Source organism: Schistocerca piceifrons, chromosome 1 (genome assembly GCF_021461385.2).
Source record: "Schistocerca piceifrons isolate TAMUIC-IGC-003096 chromosome 1, iqSchPice1.1, whole genome shotgun sequence".
NCBI classification, from domain to species: domain Eukaryota; kingdom Metazoa; phylum Arthropoda; class Insecta; order Orthoptera; family Acrididae; genus Schistocerca; species Schistocerca piceifrons.
Window position 1 is genome coordinate 430,394,977 of NC_060138.1, and position 25,756 is coordinate 430,420,732.

Genomic DNA, 25,756 nt, shown 5'->3' on the forward strand with positions numbered 1-25,756 from the left:
GATCATTTCAAAACTGGATAATTTCTGCCAAACACTGTGAAAGCACACAAGATCTGACATCTTAAAATGCACTAAAACACTGTTATATTACAAGAATTTAGTTTGATAAGGAACATGTTATTTCATAAAGACACCTAAACCACAAAATGATAACATTCAGGAGGGGAAAAAGAAACACTGGCACAAAGCAGAAAACAGATCAAATTTTCAAAGATTTTTCAGCTTTCGACCAAAATTTCACAAGGTACAATTAAAAAAAGGAGGCAGTTTTGCAACAATATTTAAGGTGATATAGTAAAGAAACAATTTACAATATAAGAATCTTTTTTTAAAAAAGCAAAAATTATTACTGCAACGACATGCATGTGTTCTAAGAAGTTAAATAATTCTGCAAAAAAATAAGGTGTGATCTTTTTCTATCAACTGATCACAATAGAATTGTGACAAAATTAAAGCTATCCTATGATGTCAGGAAAATGACAAAATAGTTTGCATATTCTTCAAACAGCACCCAAGTAATTAGTTGAACATGTGGTACATGTTAACCACAAAATCTGTCTACAAAAATGCACACATAATCAGTCATAACAGTTCTATAAATCTTACAAGACTCTGACATGTTAAAGGGTTAATCAGCTACTCCAGTCTCCAGTTTCCCTGAGGGCTCTTGAAGTTAGACGCTCAATTTCAGTGAGCAGTTGTTCTGTTTCAGCATCTAGTTCTGCCTGAGCTTCAGACATGGCAGCCAAGGGAGCCTCAACAGGGTCCCATTCAAGTGAATCTGGAGTAGATATACGGGACCACCCTGTACTGCTAGCACCATTCTTCCCATTAGTTGCACTTGAGTCACAAACATCTTCCTCTGGAACTCCAGCATAATGCATAGCATGTATGGGCAGAACACCTTAAAAATGGAAAGATAAAATATATGTCCATGAATAAGCAAATTTGCAGTTACTGTAATATCTCAAACAAAAATAAACATTCTAGCAATGATTATAAAGAGAGCATCATTGACAGCAAAGGGCTAAAAAGGCTGATGAAATATGAATGGCTACACAAATGGGATAGTACCAGTACAGGAAGAGAATTTTATAGTATTCTTCATTCCATCAGAGAACATGTAAAAATCAGTCACCTAATTCCTTGAAAGGCGATGATGAGTAAAAAACTGTATGTGGATAACCCTTGCACATTTGATTAAATGATCAATGACAGATGCACTTGTGAAGAAAGTGGAACATACTAAACATATAATGGTACAGTACCTCGAACAAATGGTCAAAGTCAATGAAAGGATAGTCTAGTTAAGACGTTGAGTCACGATAGGCACAACAAAAAGATACACACAATTAAAGCTTTCAGCCATTAAGGCCTTTGTCAGCAGTAGACACACATACACACACGTTCATGAACGGCCACCGACAAACTGACCAAAAAACCTGTGGACCACCCTGTTGCTGAACAAGCTGCCAAACATGGTATCCCTCATCTCAATGACTGCTTCACAGCCTGTGCCATATGGATCCTACCCACCAACACCAGCTTTCCTGAATTGCGCAGATGGGAAATTTCCCTGCAATACATCCTACGTTCCCGTAACCCTCCTACCTCAACCTTCGTTAGTCACTGTCCTCACCCATCCAGCCTTCTCCCTGTTCCCATTCCAGCACTACACAGCTGTCATTTCATCGCCACACCCAGTCTTTCAATGTCTTTTTATTTCTTTTATTTCTTTCCTTTCCGCTACTTACCCCCTCCCCCCTCTGCACCTTCTCTCCTGCCCTTCGTCTAAACTGCAACACTTCACTGTCCGCCACTACCACCATACCATCCCTCTCCCTCCCCGCCACAGCCTCCTCCTTACCCCCACCCAGTCGCCACTTCCCATCAAGCACTGGTGCTGCTGTTGGCAGTGTGGTTTCCGCTCTCTGAGACTGCAGATGTGTGTGCAAGTTGCGTTTACCAAGTTGCGTTTACGTGAGTGTGTGTGTGTGCGTGTGCGTGTGTGTGTGTGTGTGTGTGTGTGTGTGTGTGTGTGTGTGTGTGAGAGAGAGAGAGCACGCGCGCGGGCGTGTGTGTATGTGTGTCTACTGCTGACAGAGGCCTTAATGGCCGAAAGCTTTAATTTTGTGTATCTTTTGGTTGTGCCTATTGCAACTCAGCATCTTCGCTATATGGTGAGTGGCAACTTTCCTTCTCTGGTATTGTTACATTCCGTCCTGGATTTTCCATTGTTTGATAGTCTAGTTAAGATATCATTGGTTAGCAGAAATGTATGACAGTGTAATGCTACAGCCTCTACCCAGATCATTATGAAGTGTCTGATACCACCTTTTTTTATATGCATCATGTATTTATCGTTCCAATTCAGTGCTTCTTAGGGCCTTTTATGTGTATTTTTATATGTATCGTTCAGTTCAGTTTGCCCAAAAAACCTATTCTTCTTTGTAAACACGTACAGAATATTCTGGAATGAGGTAAATTCTTGTGATTGTTAATAGATTGTTGTCATTAACAAAAATATATACATACTCCAAATTGAATATCAAATCGTGAAACTGACATAATAAATGTTTAGCAACAAATATTAAAGAGGCTATGGAAATGTTGGCATAAATAACTAATGCCTCTAATTACCATAATTGCAATTGGTACATTACCTAACACAAAATGATTCAAAAGAAAATAACAATTATTATCCAGTGATGTAATTTGATTTGTTATTCATTTTTATGTAATTCATTGTAATTAATGGTGCTTGTAAATTATGCAGATAATTACCTCTTGTTAGTTACACCACCCTAGTTTAACAAAATTCCGGTATCTTAGAAAACACGTGTGTATTTAATTTATGTAATCTGCCGAAGCAGGATGTGTATACCTCAAACAAATATTAGCAATAAAATCCATACAGTCACTAACTACAAAATTAAAGTAAAATCAAAATAATTGTTGAAATCAGGTTGTGAATTAATTTTCACACACAAAAACCAAAGATGATGATAAATATAATATGTTATTTTACATTATATGTTTAACCTGTACAAATGTAACAACAGTTAGTTCAGATGAAATTGTTTTTAGTTGTAAGTTACATTTTGTAATAAATTAACAATGGTAACAATTGTTAAATTTGTATGTATAGTGACACGGCGAGGCTGCAAGAGAGGGTCAGTCAGTCAGTGTTTTGTTTACCTCAGGAGTCTGTGCAGTTCGGTTGTCAACTAATGTCAGTATACAATTCTGTAAAGATTGAAACTTTCGTGATGTACTTATCAATCTTCAATGAACCAAGCAAACACAAATTTAAGTTAAGCGTTAACGATCCGAAGAGATCGTTACATCTGGTGGAGTTGACCTGGGATTGATGTTTGAAATTGGAACTGTGTTTAATGAGTGACTGTTTCAGGCTACGTAAAAAACATGAATGCAAGACAACTTTTGCCCAGAGAATTATTTGTGGTGACAGTTTATGGAAAGATAAAAAAAATCATTACCTGCTATGGGAGGATCACAAATCATCTGTTTTGGATATCATTACCTGATGATAATGGACCAAATTCTTGGCCTGTGCCGCTGGAATTCAGATGAATAACTGTTCTTTTAATTTTCTGATTTTAAATAGTGTTGCATGACGAGAACATGAAAATGAATGAAGAGAAGCGTGTAGGCCAGGGCCGGCCAAACGCTGCACAGTGTGCAGACGTGCGGAAGTGCTGCACATGTGCGCACGTGTGCGACAGCGACATCTATTATTAGACATGTGTCCTAAATGAACGGCGGCGGCTCCACTTCCCTGTTTACGTGGTACAAGCAAGAGCGCAACATACCCAGTCTCGTTTACCCCTGGTAACCGTAACCTTAACAGAGAAGTACTGAGAAATGGCAGGTACTGTGAAAAAGCAATGGACGAGAGCTCTATGTTCTCAGTGGTTTAAAAATGACCGGGAACTGCAATTCTTTTTTGTAGCCGTTGGTGAAAACTCACAGTGTTTGCTATGCTGCCGAATAACAGGCGGCCAGCGTAAGTTTTCAATTGAAAGACACTACAATACATATCACAAAGACGAGTGTAGTGTACTCAAGAGTGACGAACGGCAAGCAAAATTAAATGTCCTTAAGAAAATGGATGGGACACATCAACTCGATTATCATTTCTCATGACCAGTGATAAACGTGTTTGGATTTACTTCAAAAAAGAGACAGCATTGGTCGTATATTTTTTACTATTGCAAAATCGATTTTCTGTCACTGAGTGACCATCTTCAGTGCTATATTGTATAACTTAAATTGGGATGCACTGTTGTCACTAAGCTTACGGCAATCACATATGTGCCATAAGCTTAGTGACAACAGTGCATCCCAATTTAAGTTATACAATATAGCACTGAAGATGGTCACTCAGTGACAGAAAATCGATTTTGCAATAGTAAAAAATATACGACCAATGCTGTCTCTTTTTTGAAGTATACCTGTTACCTGGTCGTAGTGCACAAGACAACATGGAGTCGCCAATCAATAGTGTTTGGATTTATTCCTTTCATTAGTAAAAATTATTGTTTACTAACTGTGCCTTAGTGCCTCATTCTGCTCCATGTTACATTATTATCAGGTAAGTTGATCATTAAACCGATTGTTCCAATGTATACTTACATTTGCGGTTTTTTTTAATGTGTGAAGCGCTACGCTCAGCTGAAGTCGATAAAATGTAACATTCATCTAATTGTCGGTTATTGTGTAGATTTCAGACGAAGCTGATGAAAGATGTAGCAATAATGGTATTGAAATAACAGGTGATCATTCTGTTCAAAGGTCAGTGAGAGAGAAATTATGTGGGTGTAACTGAGGGCACCGAGAATTAGTTATAGGAAACCTTGCATTAGTTTAATGTTATTTGAAATCATGAATAAGGTTCGTTGGAAGTCGCTAAGTGCTCTCTTTCTTAAATACTAGATCAAAAACATTACTCGTATTTACGTGCCGTCAGTCAAGCTGCCTTAATAAAAGCCCACGGTTGTTAACTGTATTACTTGTATTACTGGGTTAAAGTGTTAACATAAAAGTAGAAGTCTCAATGAGTAGACTGTGATAGTATTTTAAATGTTTAATACGCGAAATACCTTCCCATGGTTGGCTTGCAAGCTGTGGAAAGGGCACTAGAATGCGCCGGTACACAGTATCCCAGCAAGTGGACAAAGCGACATCTGTGGGTAGCTGATGGCTGCGGTGTGCACGCTGTGACCCGGAAGTTGCACATGTGCAGGAGCACCGCACGCGTGCAGAATTTCTGGCCGGCCCTGGTGTAGGCTGTGAATCTGTAGAAAACACTTCGGACCTAGGATCGAGTATCGTGAACTATCATCCAACAGTAATCCAAGTGTAGATCAAGTTTTGGTGGAGAGGGTTCCAGTGAAAACGTCGCCACGAGTACTCAAATTACACAGAGAAGAGTAGGTGGAGATAATTTGTTAATGTTATTAATGCAGCATATGAAAGAAGCGAAGGAGTAGATGGGAAAGATTAGGCAAGAAGCGAAAGAACAGATGGGACAAATTAGTCAGGATATTGGTCAGCAAAGTCAACAGTTAAGTCGTCAGCAAAATCCCCAGTTAAGACAGTAATTCAGTGAACAAATGTCCGGATTACAGAATACTGTTACCGAACTCAGTACTCGCGTGGGAGTGGTAGACGAACAGGTAGATGTATTAGAAACTAATTTCACACAAGAGTGGTCCAAAAACCAGGAGAGATTAAAAAAACTAGATAAACATGTAGAAGCAGAAAATTTTAAACTTAAGGTAGAGGTTGTTCAGACTAGGAGAAGTTTAGAAGAAAAAGTAGAAGCTTACAAAAGGAACTCTCAGCTAAAACTTACAGACATTACCAATCAAATAAGTAATGTAGAACTGAAGTGTGATGAAAAAGTAGATTTGTGTAAAAATAATGTTATAGATTTAACTAAGAAAGTTGTAGAATTACAAGAGGGTGCAGCTCAAGGAAATTCTGTTAGCATATCAATTGTGTATGGGGGTAGCATACCTTTAAAACACTTTCCAGGAGATGGGAAATTGCATCCTGTTGATTTTTTACAGCACTGTCAGGATAACTTTTGTAATGACATGACAGACAATGTTAAAATTAAATTTGTTAAGCAATTTTTGGCTGGAGAAGCAATCTCATGGGCCAATCAGAATGTTAATTCTACCATGTCATATGATGAATTTGAAAGAAAGTTCTTGAATAAGTTGTGGTCAGGATCTGAGCAAGCTAGGATTAAAAGTGTGTTCTTGAATGGTCGAATGTATAGGGAAAGTGATGGTAGCTTGAAGTGTTTTTGTGAAAACCAATTGAGGAAATTAGTATACTTAGATAAACCTTTTGATGAATTAATACAAATAGATGCCTTAACAAGGAGATTACCAAAAAGAGCACAGTGGAGGGTGGTTTATGGATCAGATGACTCTGTGGATCAGTTCTTGAGATACGTGGATAACTTGGATACAGCCTTTGAGATAAATGAGAGGTTAAATAATGGCAGATTTGGCAATCAACCATCTGGGGGGTGGAATCAGAGCAGGAATCAAGGCAGGAGTGATAATTAAAATCAGAATAATAATAGTGGTTACAATAGAAGTGATAATAGATGGATCAACCATAGTAATGGGAATGGAGACAGAGGACACGACAACAGGGAGAGACCTTGGGAGAATAGTAAGACACAATTAGATAATCACCAATCAAGATGAGGCAATTTAAACTGACAGATGCCTCATTGACAGCCTGTCAGTTTGGGGCAAGAAATAAGTACCAAAATCAGGCTAAACACCACCAGCCTAGAGACATCGAAAATAATTACGTAAGACAGAGTAATCGAAGATATTGGAGTAGAAATGACACATCGAAAATAATTACGTAAGACAGAGTAATCGAAGATATTGGAGTAGAAATGACAGAACTAATGTAAGAAGAGCACATCAGATTACCAAATTACAGTTTGACAGTAACTTCCAGAAAAGTATGAATGAAAGTGTTGAAGATAGAAGTACTAGCATCTGTAAGAATGTTCAAGAGGTTCTGTTAGAGGATGATACTATTTCAAGTCTATATAATCAATGTGGTGAAGAAGTTTGCAAAGAAAATATTGGTTCTGATAGTAATCTTGATGAGTTTGGATTAAGTAAATTAATGGAGGAAGAATCTATCCCTGTTAAGCACTTAAGCGATGATACTTGTATTGGTGTACTTGTCAACAATTCTGATGATCATTGTAAAGATGCTGTAGAAGTGTCTAGTATTGGAGATGATAGCATTTGTGGTAACGTTGATAGTGAAAGTGTCAGTAGTAATAATGACTGGGAGGAAAAATTAGACAGCATGGTATATATGGAAGTTAAAGAAGATTTAATTAATGATGAAGAAGATGATGCCAGTAGTATTTGTGAAGTATACGAGAACCAGATTGTACCAATGGAAACTGGGAAGGTATCATCAGATAAGGAACATGTGGACAGCCATCATAATTTAGATGTGATGCTAGAAACTTTGTGAGATACTTACAAGGGTTACAGTGACAGAGTAAAAAGGGTCATCAATATTATTTATGAAGAATTGAATTCCAACAGGAAGGTAGAACCAATCAGCAGGCTTACAGTGAGATCAGTTCCAGGAAAAGTAGACAGTGTGTAAAAGAGGAATATGACATCAAGCAATCATCTGATGTAGCTTTAAGTAAAATACAGAGAAATTGTGCAAACAAAAATGTTATAAATGACTTGGACTTTAGAGACATTGAGGATGATTTGTTGCATGAAGATGAGGAAAGCAGGAAGGAAAAAGTTTTAGGTTGCTTGTATATACGTATAAAAGTTGCAAATTATGAGGGAGTTTGCCTCTTAGACACGGGTAGTCTTGTTTGTGCCATTTCTGAAAAATTTAGAGACCAGATAAGACGTAGTGCTGACTTCGAAGAATATCCTGTTATTGGAATCAAAATTAAGGGAGTAACTGGTAGGCACAGCAAAGTTGTAAACAGGCAAGCCATAATATCTTTCACCATTAATGATGTACAGTATAAACAAGGATGTTTTGTAGTACCTGACGTCAATGAAAATATTTTGTTCAGAATGAATTGGATACAAGGGGTAAATGCAGATTTTGACTCGAATAATAAAAAGATAAAACTTACCAACCCAAAGACATGTGACTGAACTAATCATCCAAAATTGCGTAGAGAACAATTTTCAAATTAGAAGAGTGATTTGTGTAAATGAAAAGATTGACTTTAACGAGGAAGACAATGAAGAAGAATGCAGTGAAGACAAGTATGCTGAATTAGTGGCCACCAAACTAAAGGAAGCTGGGAGTCTAGGTAAAGAAGAGACAAATCAATTAGGTAGTTTGTTGTGGGAGTACAAAGATGCGTTTTTAGTGAGAAAGCTGGTAAAGTGAAAAACTATTAATGTAGACTTAATCTAAAACCTCATGTACCATTTTTTATCAAACCATACGGAGTACCCATCTCAAAAAGAAAAGCTGTGGAGAAAGAACTACTAAAGATGGAAGAGTGGTAGGTAATTGAAAGGTTCAATAGAGAATACAATAAATAACCTGCTGGTGGTAGTTTCCAAACGTGGCGGTGGAGTAAGACTTGTGCTCGATTCGAGACATTTAAACAAATACCTTGAGAGGCAAACTGATCACCCTGAGAACATAGACGAGTTATTACATAAATTTGAACATATGAAGTACATGTGTAGTTTAGACGTAACAGCAGGTTTCCATCAGGTACCATTGGACACACAGTCTAGAAAATGTACTGCAGTTTTCTATGGAGGAAGATGCTATTGCTATTGTGATGTACCATTTGGTCTTAATGAATCAGTTGCAGAATATATCCGAGCATTAGATTTGGTTCTAGGAAAAGAATTGTTAAGCAAACTGCTCCTTTATGTTGATGACATACTTGTAACAGGAAAGAGTTGGGAAGAACATATACGTTTGTTGGGTGAAGTGTGTTATAGATTGAGACAGGGAGGTATGTCATTAAAACTAGAGGAGTGCAAAATTGGGTTTAAACAACTCAAATTTTTAGGCCATACCATCTCAGAAGATGAAGAAAAACTTGAAGCCATTGCACAACTTCCTGCACCCAAGACTAAGAAACAACTTAAATTGTTCTATGGAATTTGTGGCTACTACTGTAAGTTTGTCAGCACTCAAGCTTTAAATGCACCATGTTTGAACAACTTGTTGAAGAAGAACACCATTTGGGTATGAGACAAGGATTGTCAAGAGGCATTTGGCAACATCAAGAAACAGATGAGCAATAGTAAAATGTTATGCAGACCTGATCTCACAGAGCCATTTTGCATCATGACCGACAGCAGTGACTACGGACTGGGAGCTTATTTGTCCCAAGAAAAGATTGTAGATGGTGTGATAGAGCATAGATCAATAGTTTTTGCCAGTCTAACTTCACAAGAACATGAGAAGTCATATACTGTCACTGAAAAAGAATTGTTAGCAGTCTATTGGGCTTTCACCAAATTCAAGAATTACTTATTAGGACATCAAGCAGTCATATACACAGACCATAAGGCTTTAATCTATATACAGGAGTGTACTTTGCATCACAGCAGGATAATCAGGTGGTCACTATTCCTCCAGCAGTTCAACTATACAGTAAAGTATATAAAAAGTTTAACTCTTCTATTAACTTTTCTTAAAAAATTTCACTAAATAAATGAGATAAATAAAATCTTTAAACCAACAAAGAAAGAAAAAAATTCAAAGATACAGGTAAAAAACTTTTTCAAGCCAAGTATATTAATTTATCATAACGGAACCGTTATGACGAGAAGAAGGGACCGGTTGGTAGGACATGTTCTGAGGCATCACGGGATCACAAATTTAGCATTGGAGGGCAGCGTGGAGGGTAAAAATCGTAGAGGGAGACCAAGAGATGAATACACTAAGCAGATTCAGAAGGATGTAGGTTGCAGTAGGTACTGGGAGATGAAGAAACTTGCACAGGATAGGGTAGCATGGAGAGCTGCATCAAACCAGTCTCAGGACTGAAGACCACAACAACAACAACATATAAAAAGTGAAGAAAATCTAATTGCTGATGCTCTATCAAGATTACCAGTGGGAGGAGAAGGTGAAAATAACAGTGATGAGTGTGAAAAGGAATTTCGGATTATGTATCTAAAAGGGGTGAAAGATGAGAACGAAATCAGGAAAATTTGAATGACATATGTAGATATCAGAACCATGATTCCAACTGAAAGTTAGTTAAAAGTGATCTGGGTAAGAGAGGATACAAGAAAGTAGAGCAGCATTATAACGTGCACAAGGGTATACTTTTCAGAAGATACAGTGCAGACAGTGATGCTTGGAGATCGTGTTGGCCAGAGCAGTATATGGAAGTATTGATAAAGTATGTACATGAGAGTTTCGGACATTGTGGGACACAGAAATGTATCCAAAAGGTCCAAGAAAATGTAAACTTTTATAACATTGCCAGGAGAGTGAGGAGAGGGTAAAAGTTAGTAATCAAACCTGCAAAGGAAATATGCAAAACATGTTGCAAAAGAACAACTACAACTTGTAGCAGTCGATTTTTATGGATCATTGCCCAAGGCTAAAGGAGTATTTTGTTACATACTTGTCATGGTGGATCTTTTTTCAAAATTCATTGAACATTATCCAGAAAAGAAAGCAACAAGTAAGAACATCATTTTGAAAATTAGAAGAGACTATTTCACAAAGGTAGGAAAACTGAAGAGAAAACTTTCTGACAATGGAGCACAATTTACTTCCAAACTTTGGAAAGCATTTGTTGAGGATAAGAACATAAAGAATATTCTGGTATCTGCTTACCACCTGTCAAGCAATCCGGCTGAATGTTACATGAGAGAAATAGGGAGATTATTTAGAACTTATTGCAACAAAAATCACGTAAGTTGGATAGAGTACGTAGATAGCTTTGAAGACTTACTGAACAGCTTACAGCATTTGTCTACTGGGTTTTGCCCATATGAAATAATGTATCACAAGAAACCAACGAATCTGATCAATGATTTAATTGAATTCCTAGCATGTAAGGCTATGAGTCCACAGGAAAGAGAAGAAGTGGTCAAAAAGTAATGGAACAACAAGGAAAATGGAGGAAAAACAAACATAATAAAAAGTTGAAACCTACAAATTTTGAAATCGATGATCTGGCCCTGGTGAAGACACATGAATTATCCAAGTCCATAAACAATGAATTAAAGAAATTTTGTGTGTATGTGAATTTTGTGTGTGTGTGTGTGTGTTTGTTTGTGTGCCTATCAACCTGCCAGCACTTTCGTTTGTTAAGTCACGTCTTCTTTGTTTTTAGAATTAAAGAAATTCTTTGACATCTATATTGGTCCGTTCAAAATTCAGTCTATGCCACACCCAAATGCATACAGGTTAGTGTATCCAAAATCTGGAAGGTTATTTGGTTTACATAATATAACTGAACCAAAACCCTATAAGCAAGTATTAAGCACAAAGAAAAAATAAGATGATGTAAAAGACCTCAGGAAGACACCACATTTTTGTGTCAGGTGCGTGGCAAGCATTACGCCTCTGAGCTATGTAGCATTCTATTTTCTTCTTTCCGTTTTCGGGTACTACGTCTTTTATTCATCTATAAACCTGTAATGAAGTTATCTCTTACTATAAATACTAGCCATTCCCTGCAGCATAAGTTTTCTGTATGTAATATAAATATAGAGTGACATTATCAGAGGATTAATTTGAAAATGTAAACTGTGTACTAAAATTGACTTTCTTACAGTAATGATTGACCAATAATTTATAATTATTTTGTAACTCTTAAGACGTGTAAATACTGATTCTTTAAGCATTTCAGACAGTAGTTACCACTATAGCAGAAACATAAGTGAAAAGGACATTTTAAAACTAGTTATGAGAAATGAGTTGTGTAAATGAGTTACGACAGCTTTGTAGAGATGAGGATGATAATAGGTTAAAATGTGTACTATGTATATAATAAGTATTGTAAGTGTTGTTAAGAAACCACTTTCTTGCCATCACACCCTGTGGGCAATCTGTATTAGTAAATAATGTTTACTTTTTCTGTGCATGTTGTTGGCTTTGTGAACCTGTGATGATGTTCAGGAAGTAATTGGTGGGACAATGTACAGTTCTGGGAGTAATAGACAATTTTCTAGAGCCATATGAGTGTGTACTGTACAGTATATAAAAGTTATAGATAAATTAGTGTTATCATTTTCATGACAGAATAGAATCTGGGAGTATACATGATAATGGAGATTATTGTAGTTATACTCTGTAGAGCATGTATTTGATTTGTGGGAAATGATAGCATGAAGTAGTTCAAAGGTGGTTCTATGAGAATTACAGGCTAGGTCATGATTTTATGAATTTGCTAATGAGATGTACAAATGAACAATTTTAAAGATGTACATGTGTTATTAAATGGACAAGTTGCACTGTGACAAAAGACGTTTTGTGAAAAGTATGTCATTACAATATTGTGTGATGATGAACAGTCTGTGAGTTTATGTCTGATATGATAAAGAGTTAAATGAGATATGAGGGGTCAAATATACTGTATAGTGGAATATACTGAAATACTAATAAAAAAGGAAAGATACTTATATAATTTAATTTTGTTCACTGACTTTAATCTGTATATAGTTAAATCTTTACAGTTTATATATGCTTATCTTTGTGTGATTTTTTTTTTATAAATACACTAATAGTATAGAATAATATGTGAATGATTTTGATATATTTATACCTAGTGTGACCTTAACTGTGACCCACACGAGTAACTTCAGTAACGAATTCATCCCTGTTCCTAGCTAGAGAACCGTATGCAAGATCCTTATCTGACCTGGAAGTAAACAACCAGAAAACTGTGAAACTGGACTGCGTTATTGCAATGTAGAGACTGCCAGAAATAGAGGGGTTTTCTATTAAAACAAATACTATGAAAATTTAAGTGTATTGAAAATATGTGATTTGAAAGTACCAGATTGTGTATATGTATTTAGCAGCCATTCTTACAAGTAATACTTGGAAGAGGGGCTGGGTGGGGGGGGGGGGGGGGGGGGGGGGTGTATAATGCTACAGCCTCCCCCAAGATCATTATGAAGTGTCTGATACTGCCTATTTTATATGCATCCATGTATTTATCATTCCAATTCAGTGCTTCCTAGGGCCTTTTATGTGTATTTTTATACGTATCGTTTATTTCAGTTTGCCCAAAAAACCTCTTCTTCTTTGTAAACACATATAAATATACTGGAAAGACATAAATTCTCAGGATTGTTAATAGATTGTTGTCATTAACAAAAATATATACACACATTCCAAATTGAATATCAAATAGTTAAATCGAAATAATGAATGTTTAGCAACAAATATTAAGAGGCTGTGGAAATGTTGGCATAAATAACTAATGCCTCTAATTACCATAACTGCATTTGGTAAATTACCTAACACAAAAAACCTCATTACGATTCAAAAGAAAATAACAATTATTATTCATTGATGTAATTTGATTCATTATTCATTTATATGTAATTCATTGTAATTAATGGTGCTTGTAAATTACACAGATAATTACCTCTTGTTAGTTACACTACCCTAGTTTACAAAATTCCGATATCTGAGAAAACGTGTGTGTGTTTAATTTATGTAATCTTGCAAAGTAGGATGTGTATACTTCAAACAAATGTTAGAAATAAAATCCATACAGTAACTAATTACAAAATTAAAGTAAAATCAAAATAATTGTTGAAATCAGATTGTGAATTAATTTTCACACATAAAACCAAAGATGACAATAATTGTAATATGTTATTTTACATTTTATGTTTAACCTGTAATAATGTAAAATAGTTAGTTTAGATGAAATAGTTTTTAATTGTAAGTTACATTTTGTAATAAATTAACAACGGTAACAATTGTTAAATTTGGGCGAGGCTGCGAGAGGGGGTCAGTCGGTCAGTCAGTCAGTCAGTCAGTCAGTGTTTTGTTTACCTCAGGAGTCTGTGCAGTTTGGTTGACAACTAATGTTAATAAATAATTTTGTATTTTATTTATTTATTTATTTATTTCTTCTTCCGTATATCCAGTTAGTGAGTCAATCACAAGGATATGGAACGTGTCAAATTGTACACGTTTCAATTTAAACTTACAATAAAGACAAGGGCAATTCAATGCCAAATTGTACATAGTTTAAGTAAGACACACTATAAATACAGTAATAGATACAATGTCAGCTAGATAGCATAACAACCATTTAACAGAAAAAGGAGTTTCAAATAAAGGTTAAAGATAAGAGCACAAAGTTAAATCAGATATTAGGCCTACAAGAGTAAATACAGGTACAGCCAATTTGTTGTTACAGAAAGTGTGCTAATGCTCAAGTGCACAATAAAATCAATTGAACTACTTCTAGACACAATAAGTTTAGTGATGGTATACATTTTCTTTCAGATATTCACCCACAGTATAAAAAGATTTCTCTGTCAGGTAATCTTTGAGAACTTGTTTAAATTTTGGCAGTTCTGAATGAACACATTTGATATGTAGTGGTAGAGCATTGAACAGCTTAATGCTGGAGTAGTAAACTCATTTCTGTACCAGATTGAGACATTTCATTTCGAAATGTAGATTGTTTTTGTTTCTGGTGTTATAGCCATGGAATTTACTGTTGCCTTGGTAGATAGAATAATTTTTGCACGCAAAGGTCAGCAAGGAAAAAATATACCGTGAGGCAGTTGTTAGGATACCTATCTTCCGAAACAAGTGCCTGCAAGAGTGTCTTTGATGGACCCCACACATTATTCTGATTGCTTTTTTTTTTATGGTGAAAACTTTTTTTGCAAGTGGCAAGTGGTTGGTTCCCCCAGAATATGATGGCATATGACATCAATGAGTGGAAGTAGTCAAAGTAGGCAACCTTAATGGTGTCAACTTCAGTCACTGAAGAAATAACCCGTAATGCAAATGTTGCCGAGCTAAGTTTTTTACATAGATGAAGAATGTGAACTGACCAATTACATTTACTGTCTATGTAAGCACCCAGGAATTTTGTATCTTCAACTTCCTGTATTGGTTGATCTCTACATTTTATGTTAATTTCATCGAGATTACTTTGTGATGTATGGAACCTCATATAATGAGTTTTACCTGCATTGAGGAGAGACCATTTGAGGAGAACAAATTTAAGATGTCATTAAAAACAGTATTCGTAGTTTGTTCATGATCAATCAAATCGTCGATTAGAATAGTGGTATCATCGGCAAACAGGGTAAATTTGCTGTTTGTCTCAGAACAAAGAGGAAGATCATTAATAAAGATGAGGAAAAGCAGTGGGCGCAAAACAGAGCCTTGAGGCACACCACACGTTATCGTGCCCCATTCAGATGAGGCAGGTTCTCCAGAAGAGCCATTTAGCATTACAGTCTGCTTCCGATCCTGCAGATATGATTGTAGCCACAAGCCAACAGTACCACCTAAACCATAGTATTCTGCCTTTTTCAAAAGAATTTGGCGGTTTACACAGTCAAAAGCTTTCGTAAGATCACAAAAAATACCCACTGGAGACATTTTTTTGTTAATGGCTTCAAAACTTGGTTGCTGAAAGAGAATATTGCCTGTTCAGTACAAAGACCGGCATGAAAATCAAACTGATTTTTGCTTAAGATACTGTGGAAGTTGAGATGGTCTACAATCCTCCTGTGCATGAGTTTTTCTAGAATTTTCGAGAAGGTAGTTAATAGGGATATTGGGCGATAGTTTGTAACAATGCTTTTATCACCTTTTTTTAAAGAGAGGAATCACTACAGCCAACTTTAGTCTGTCAGGGACAATCCCTTCTTGTAGGGATGTATTGTATATGTTGCATAAGACGAGACTAACAAATTTATAACAGTATTTCAGTATTTTACTAGAAAAATTGTCCACACCAGCAGAATTTTTATTTTTTAATGATCTAATTTCTCTTATGACTTCGCTTACGGTAACTGGAGGTAAAGATAACTGTGGGATTCTGTTGCTAATAGCTTTCTGTAGGAGGGACAATGATTTTTGAAACTTCCCTGATGCTCTTATCAATCATCAATGAACCAGGCAAATGCAAATTTAAGTTAAGTGTTAAAGATCTGAAGAGATCGTTACACCAGGAAAAAAAAAAAAAAAAAAAAAAAAAAAAAAAAAAAAAAAAAAAGAGTCCACAATATCTTCAGACAGGAGGAGAATATGAAACTCAGTTATGACTAACAGCTCTGCATCAGGTTCAGTAAAGGAATCATTTCTGTGCCGTTTGTATATTAACAATCTAAGCTTAAATGTGGATGCCCATAACACAATCATATTTGCAGCTGACACCACAATTCTTCCAAAAGAGGAAAGTAAGGACCCATTACAGCAATCAGCAAACGCTGTTGAAAAACAATTTAGCAACTGCACACAGAGCAACCAGCTTTTCATAAACAATAAAAGAAAATATCACACTAAAATTTTACAAAGTTCTGAACAAGGGTGATTATGGCAGCAAAGTAATGTAAAATGGAATACGTATATTAAATGTGTTAATGTAAGACTGAGCAAGACACAAGACCAACTAACTTCTTTGATCACTAAAACCCTTCTGTAGTGAGAAAACAGTAAAGAATGCATGTCAAGCCTACTTTTGTTCTCACCTTAAACATGGAGTCACATTTTGGGGAAAGTCTAAAACAGCTAACAGCACTTCCAAGGGGGGAAAATCATTACAATCATGTTTAGGTGCAAACCTAGAGACTCATGTAGAGCAATGTTTAAGATCTCTGGTATTCCTTCTTTACCATGTATCCACATTATGAAACTCATCCTTCAAAATAAATGTATTAGGTAGGGACAATGAACCATGGACCTTGCTGTTGGTGGGGAGGCTTGTGTGCCTCAATGATACAGATAGCCGTACCATAGGTGCAACCACAACGGAGGGGTATCTGTTGAGAGGCCAGACAAACGTGTGGTTCCTGAAGAGGGGCAGCAGCCTTTTCAGTAGTTGCAGGGGCAACAGTCTAGATGGTTGACTGATCTGGCCTTGTAACACTAACCAAAATGGCCTTGCTGTTCTGGTACTGTGAACGGCTGAAAGCAAGGGGAAACTACAGCCGTAATTTTTCCCGAGGGCATGCAGCTTTACTGTATGATTAAATGATGATGGCGTCCTCTTGGGTAAAATATTCCCCCAATCGGATCTCCGGGCGGGGACTACTCAAGAGGACGTTGTTATCAGGAGAAAGAAAACTGGCGTTCCACGGATCGGAGCGTAGAATGTCAGATCCCTTAATCGGACAGGTAGATTAGAAAATTTAAAAAGGGAAATGGACAGATTAAAGTTAGATATAGTGGGAATTAGTGAAGTTTGGTGGCAGGATGAACAAGATTTTTGGTCAGGTGAATACAGGGTTATAAATACAAAATCAAATAGGGGTAATGCAGGAGTAGGTTTAATAATGAATAAAAAAATAGGAGTGTGGGTAAGCTACAACAAACAGCATAGTGAACGTATTATTGTGGCCAAGACAGACATGAAGCCCATGCCTACCACAGTAGTACAAGTTAATATGCCAACTAGCTCTGCAGATGATGAAGAAATTGATGAAATGTATGATGAGATAAAAGAAATTATTCAGGTAGTGAAGGGAGACAAATATTTAATAGTCATGGGTGACTGGAATTCAAGAGTAGGAAAAGGGAGAGAAGGAAACATAGTAGGTGATATGGCTTGGGGCTAAGAAATGAGACAGGAAGCCGCCTGGTAGAATTTTACGCAGAGCATAACTTGATCATAGCTAACACTTGGTTTAAGAATCATCAAAGACGGTTGTATACATGGAAGAACCCTGGAGATACTAGTAGGTATCAGATAGATTATATAATGGTAAGACAGAGACTTAGGAACCAGGTTTTAAATTGTAAGACATTTCCAGGGGCAGATGTGGACTCTGACCACAATCTATTGGTTATGAACTGTAGATTAAAACGAAGAAACTGCAAAAAGGTGGGAATTTAAGGAGATGGGACCTGGATAAACTGAAAGAACCAGAGGTTGTACAGAGTTTCAGAGAGAGCATAAGGGAACAACTGAAAGGAATGGGGGAAAGAAATACAGTAGAAGAAGAATGGGTAGCTTTGAGGGATGAAATAGTGAAGGCAGCAGAGGATCAAATAGGTAAAAAGAAATATTGAATTTAATTGATGAAAGGAGAAAATATAAAAATGCAGTAACATCTGAAAAATGAGATCGACAGGAAGTGCAAAATGGCTAAGCAGAGATGGCTAGAGGGCAAATGTAAGGGTGTAGAGGCTTATCTCACTAGGGGTAAGATAGATACTGCCTACAGGAAAATTAAAGAGACCTTTGGAGAAAGGTGAACCACTTGCATGAATATCAAGAGCTTTGATGGAAACCCAGTTCTAAGCAAAGAAGGGAAAGCAGAAAGGTGGAAGGAGTATATAGAGGGTCTATACAAGGGTGATGTACTTGAGGACAATATTATGGAAATGGAAGAGGATGTAGATGAAGATGAAATGGGAGATATGATATTGTATGAAGAGTTTGACAGAGCACTGAAACATCCTGAGTCAAAACGATAAATAGCTTAGACAAGAAGAGAATAGAAGCTTTCAAAATGTGGTGCTACAGAAGAATGCTGAAGATTAGATGGGTAGATCACATAACTAATGAGGAGGTATTGAATAGAATTGGGGAGAAGAGGAGCTTGTGGCACAACTTGACAAGAAGAAGGGATCGGTTGGTAGGACATGTTCTGAGACATGGAGGGATCACCAATTTAATATTGGAGGGCAGCGTGGAGGGTAAAAATCGTAGAGGGAGACTAAGAGATGAATACACTAAGCAGATTCAGAAGGATGTAGGCTGCAGTAGGTACTGGGAGATGATGAAGCTTGCACAGGATAGAGTAGCATAGAGAGCTGCATCAAACCAGTCTCACGGCTGAAGACCACAACAACAACAACAAAAACAGGGTAAATAGACTGTAAAAAAACCTGTGACATTAATGATTATTTTACCACACAAAAGAAAAATTTACATATGGCGCAAATCAAAACATCCCCGTGTCAAAATAGTACTTTTCACATAGGAGTTAAAAAAACAAACTTTCCAAAAACACGACAGCAAATACTGACTTCAAAACCTTAGGAAATTCTTTAAAGTCATATTTACAGCATTACTGCTTTTACTTCATTCAAGAACATTTAAATATATGAAGTGTACATTTTGTAATTTTAAATGTATATGAATAGAAATTACTTTCACCTGTACACATTTTGTAAACAAAAGGGCCAATAAAAATGCAATACAACACAATCACTGGAGACCCATCAACACAGGAGGAGGTGTAAGGAAATTCAGCAGATTCTCCAATTCTGACTTGGGAGCATGGTGTTATCAGTTTGTACTAGGGTGCTCGTCTTCTTAGTTTCTAAAGAGTGCGAGCGGTTATGTATTGGTGCACATTCCAAAACCTGAGTCTGTGCACTGTTTTCCACCAACAGAGGAAAGGCAGACAGCGTATCATCAGGTTCTGAAGTTCCAGAAAACAGAGAGGATCATAGACACATTTAGTGGATGACAATTTAAGTGGCATACAATCTGAAGATTGATGGGAAATTTGCCAGAAGAAAGAAAACCATATTTTCTGAGCCTGACACTTAAGTGCTCGGGGTGATGTGGCACACTGGATATAAACCTACGGAATGTGGTTGGTGGATTGTTCTTCAACATATACAGACAGCATTATATCAAAAGTACAAACAACAACTAGGCCTCTTGCTTTCTATTCATTTTGATTGACAACTTCTTTTAATTATTTAACACGTTTTTTTTTTTTGAGTGGGTGGTCATTACCATCATCCAGGCTCATTCTTAATTTTCCTTCTTCTATACTCCTTTTCTTGCCTTTCTAGATCCATTTTCTTCATAAGCACCTTAGTAATAGTGTAACAGTGTAAAATTATTTTGGATTTCTAGAGAATGTTAACTACTGATAAAATAAAAAAAATCTTAATGTATTGTGGATCATATTAATGATTGTGAAACTCAGCAGAGTAACTTCTATGGTTCAAGTCATAAGTGAAAACTGCAATGAATAAATAATTAAATAACAATAATGCACTATTTTGATATATGATGTTATGCAAAGAAGAAATGGTACCCAAGTGCTGGACACGGTTCTTAATATCTACTTCTTCATTTTCAATTCTTCAGAAGACTATTTGAGAATTTCTACCAAACTCTAAATCAATTATTTGGATTTTGTTAACTAGACCCAGTGACATAAAATTTCATGTCAAAGATTGTATTTTCCACTTCTGTTCCATCGATCATCAGAAAAAAAACTAGGGTATGAATAAATTGATCTTTTCTGCTGACTGCCATTACAACTTCATTCACCAACAATACAGATACTAATTCAATGTTTACAATTAGCTGCACTTTACGCTGATCATAATACACAAGAAACTGAACGTGATAAACAATTTACCTTCATGTTCCCACTCCAAATCTAGTGAGCTAGGAGGTGTAGACGAGGTAATACTACGATCTCGTGTTGCCATTTGGTGTACGCTTTTGTGCATTAAAAGAGATCTGGCATCCAACGGTTGCGCTTGCGCATTTGGCCCTGCTCTGTACATGAAAACAAGAAATAAAAGACAGAAACAACAAAAAAACGGAGTAATTTTAACAATATAGTTCCCTCTGTACACTAACCTTACACCACTTGTTCGTCCAGATTCTTCACTTCTCTGATATTCATCTGCTCTTGTCCATGTATCATCAGTTAACTCAAGAATAACCTGCTTGCTGACCTAAAAACAAAGAAAAATCTTTCTAATACTATTTGGCAAATAAACATAGAACAAAAATTTATCACCCTCTGGGGACACCACACTAACATTTTGTAACATTGCACCTAGCCTTGAGAATGACTTCAATTCATCAAAGAAGTGTGTCAAGATTTCTCAGGTATACCATATCCAGCTGGAGTTACCCAATGATCAGGTCACAATAAGCTACCAAATAGCAGGGCATAGATAATGTTTTACCTGCTGTTTCAAATACTTTTCTGTAGAATAAAGATCAGGCATTATTTCAGCAGTTGAGGTGCAATAATGTAACAGGGCATGTAAGTGTTCATCGGACCAGAAGTGTGTACATGAAACCCTGTGAACATGGTTCTTTTGCCCTTGGAACATGGAAGTTTTCACAGGATACTCATAATGAAGGTGTAAAAGGAAGGATAACACTTGCCCACTGAGAATATTGAAATTAAGATCCTGGTTCATGTTCACGGTAACTTGAATGAGTGAGCTCAAATCATGGAACAAAACAATCCCCAAAATATAACAGAACAACTTCCAGCCTAAACACCCACCACACCCACAACAGGTTAAATGTCCAATTGGGCCATGAGTGAATCTGACACCTTGCATCATTAGAAAACATGCACGTTACACATTTCCAGTCTGTGCCGTTCAATTTGTGTGCTTTTTGGTCCATTGAAGGTATGCAACATTATGTGTTGCTGTGAGCAATCCTCTTTTGTGATGTACTCAACCCCAAATGTCCATTGCATGCAGTTCCCTTTGTAATGCTTGCTTGGAAAACGATTGAGATGGATTTGCAGTCACTAACAGGTCCCTGTCAGAATATTTTTAATACCAGAGTAATTACACCATATTAGATGGCTGCAAGCGGTACACCATTCGTTGTAGACACAGTGGACAGTTCCCACTGATATGTCAACAAATCAAGCAATCTAATTCATAGTGGGCTCACAGGAATGTTCAAACACAATAGCATATTTATGCCTTTCTGTCACATTGATAAATTATTAGCTTGGTGCATAAGTTTGAAGTGTTTTTCCATAAGTTTAATAAACACAACAGATACATATAACAGAGACTTCGGTCAACAATAATATTTTCTCCTTCATTATTCACAACAGAGTGAAAATGAAAATGTTGGAGTAACTTTTTGTCTCTGTGATTGTATCAATCACGTGGTTTTGAAGGTTGTGCCATAGAGTGTGGAAAAGGTGTAAATGTGAGGGTGCAGGATAAGTGAATAAGGTGGTTGCGGAATGACTTCCTAACCTAACTCCTGTGTAGTCAGTCTAGCAGAATGCAAGTGGGTGTTATCATTGAGCAGCATCACTTCACGCAGTCTTTCTGGTCATCATTATTGAATTGTGTCTGCAAGACATCTCAGTTGTTGACAATAAATGTCAGCAGTGATAGTTACACCTTGGGGAAGCAATTTTATAGTACACCACACTGTCTTTGTTCCACCAGGTGCATAAGATTATCTTTTGCGGATGTGGGCAATTCTGTTTATGGGGAGTTGCTGCTTTGTTTGGGCTCAGCCTTTCCTTTATTTTCCTTATGTTAGTGTAAAGACACCATTTCGTTCACCAGTTACGATACAGGATGGGACACCTGCTGATTTCTGTGATTTTGATTTAGAGCATGCGGTACCCATACACCTGATTTTTGAATCTTCCCCCTAAATGGAAATGTCACATGATGGTTGAATGCTCACAGTTCATCAAATCTGCCAGTTGTTGAGTACAATGACATGGATCATTGTGGATTAATGTGTTTAAATGATCTTCATCAAACCCCAAAGGGCTACCTGGATGTGGAGAGTCACTAACATCGAAACGATCTCCCTTAAAACAATCTCTGTCCAATGGCATTGTCCTCATACACAGTACATGTTTCTGGCTGCCTCAACTGCTGTCACCCCTCTATTGAACGCAAACAGATGAACATGTCAGAAATGTACCAATTTCTCCGTTTTTTAGTGTCCACAGCTCAGCTAACAACTTCAAATGACAAAATGACAATATGTAAACTCAAATAGCAACAGTAAACTACAAATAATAAATGACAATTGATAAAAAAATAGCAATTGGAATACTGATATGCAAAATAAAAATGCTATGAACTTTTGCAGCAACCTAATATTTACATGTTTCAGTCTAAAAGGAATAATCATTTCCATATGTTAACAACATTATGAAAAGGATAGTTGCTACTCACCATATAGTGGAGATGCTAAGTCGCAGATAGGTACAACAAAAAGACTGTCACAAAAAGAGCTTTTGGTCAACAAGGCCTTTGTCAAAGACAACACACAATCACACGACCGCGCGCACACCCACCCACCCACCCACCCACACACTTGTAAATGCAACTTGCACACACATGACCACAGTATCTGGCAGCTGAAGCCAGATTTATTTCCCTATGTTAAGATTTATAAAGAAAAAATGAGCTTATATTTTACTACAAGTATGCAGTGTGTGGAGAAAAAGTAATAATTACTGAACTGCTAATTAATATTCAACATAAACTAACAAGTCATAGTAGTACTGAAACAGAACCAGTTTTGCGTATTCAAATAAGGTCTCTGGTTCAAGTACATCTTCACATACTCAAAAGTTTAATATATACAAACCTTCTTTCTTCTTAGAGGAAGTAAGCAGGAAATACTGCATCCATGTTAGCATGAAAGAAAGGAAACTTAAAATGTTGTGAGATAATAGCAGAGAAATAAAATCTGAAAATCAATCAACTGTTCAAGCACCCGACAAAATTCTGATATTAAGATTTTGATGCCAAATCTAATTTTGGGACCAGTGTCCAGTAAAGGGCATTATACAAACTTTTTTTTATTGAGTAGTAGCTACCATTCACTGTTTTTTAGTACACAGTATCAGTTATTTAAACAGCTGCCATTCCATCCCCTTTAAAAAAAAAATGTGCAGCAGAATATTACAGACTGTATTTTGCACTTATCTTCTGATTATGTGCCACATAACACATTCGTCCACTTCATCATACGATCACTTGTTAGAATGATCCCTGAAGTTCAGTCAATTATATACACCTATGGACAACTGTAATCCTGACTTTGGTTCCATTAGATTAAGACAGTACATTCAATGATCATACATGGATCCCACAATACCAGTGAGCTGTATGAATTTACAAAATATGCTACAGTCATCATCCTTTCCAGATTCTGCCTCCTATTACACACGAGTATGGTACTATTCACCAAAAAACAGTAAAAGGACTAATTCTCTTTGTTATTTTATTCTCTCTTTGTGCAGTGTTATTTTATTCTCTCTTTGCACAGTCTTTCTTATATAATTTTATTAGTTTCTATTTCTCAACACCTGTTCTGCCACATCTTCATTTAATGCTTCACCTTCCTACTACATTCTCTTTTCATTCCCAAATTCACTATCTCAGACATTCACGTTTCTTTACACAGTGCATGAAACAATGTTTAGGATTCACTTGGCACAGGTTACAGGAACTGTTAGTAGTTTAACAGCGTTAACACAAACATTCAATTGGCAACAAGTTAATAACAATGAAAATGGCTACACTTACCAGTGTGGCCACTTAGCTTCCTCTCGGTGATCCTGGAACATAAAAAGCAATGACATTCTTCATATGAAGCAGAAAATTTCTAAAAAAGAAAGAGGGAAAACCCAAACATCAAAATAGAGGGAAATGGATTCCCTACTACCAAAAAGAAACTTGTGATCAAGTTTTGGCAAGCAAGTGTCAATCAGTAATCAACTACAAAAAGATAAACAAATTAAATAAATCCATAACCACAAAGATATAACCATCACTAACCAGATGTTCAAAAAGGCATGCACAGACCAAAAGAAGGGCAATGTCAATGCTGAAGATGGTATGAGGAAGGGGAAGACTTGTGATGAGAAGATACTGATCAGAAACGAAGCCCACAGATTGCAGCAATATCACATGAAGATGATCTTTTTTTATCTCATAGGTTTGTATATCTTTCGCAAGCACTGCTCCAAAATTAGATTAAAGGGCTCAGTAGTTAGTTTAATTACAGTCATATAAATTGTGGCTCAGGCCTTTTACATCAATTTAGTCTCTCCACAATGGATCTCACCACCTCTAAAGGTCTTCCCAAGGTTTCTTAAACTAATGTTCTATATATTTTTATTTACTTTTTCTTTGCATGAAGCAATCATAATGATGACCTTCGCAAATGTCAGAAATGATAGTATGACAATAATTAAACTCACAAAATATGAGTATGTTAAATAACAAAATATGAGTATGTTAAATACAGAAATTGTTGCATCTTATACCTATTTTATATATTTATTACATTACAGTTGATGTTCCACTGGTTCATGTAACCATCAGTACTTCAAAATTTGTTGAGGGAATATAAACACTTTTTTTATTAGAAAAGATTTTAATTTTGTTTTAAAATTATTCCCCATATATGTTCCTAGAGTGTTTGTTAAGCCAAATCAAATCACTGATGTAGCCTATGGGCTTCTAGCTGTCATTTTCTGATGTTGTTTTCTGGAAATAGTTAGATTTTGTCCTATAGTTCAATTCTTTTATCTTGGCGGCTCGCGCATGCCCGCCCAGACGCTGGAGATTGCTGCGTTGCCAGTTGCACACGACGCACGCGCCAATAGGAGCAGCGCCATACTATTGCATAGTTCGCAAGCTTACGTGTAGGGGGGAGCGCGCAGTTCGTGAAGTAAGGCCACCACGGCCGCATTAACCCTTTCGCTGCTACAAAGACGTGCTCCCTGCATTCCGCGCTGTGGGCGATTTTGTCACTGCA

General features: G+C 36.6%; 1 protein-coding gene across 4 annotated transcripts in view; it reads right to left on the bottom strand.

The window, feature by feature from the left end:
- Nucleotides 1–360: 360 nt before the first annotated feature.
- LOC124795221 overlaps nt 361–25,756 on the bottom strand; it is a 59,230-nt gene continuing 33,834 nt past the window's right edge. For 3 of the 4 annotated variants that reach the window (XR_007016662.1, XR_007016664.1, XM_047259152.1), the window contains 3 exons: nt 24,520–24,551; nt 20,825–20,922; nt 20,702–20,740 (listed from right to left, as the gene is read on the bottom strand). Coding sequence is in view for 2 of the 4 variants with exons in the window: in XM_047259152.1 (XP_047115108.1) it covers nt 20,900–20,922; nt 24,520–24,551 (55 nt within the window). In the remaining 2 variants the exon portion in view is untranslated. Of the gene's footprint in view, nt 905–20,597; nt 20,741–20,824; nt 21,026–24,519; nt 24,552–25,756 lie in introns of those variants that run through there. The other variant, XM_047259144.1, reaches the window with a different exon arrangement.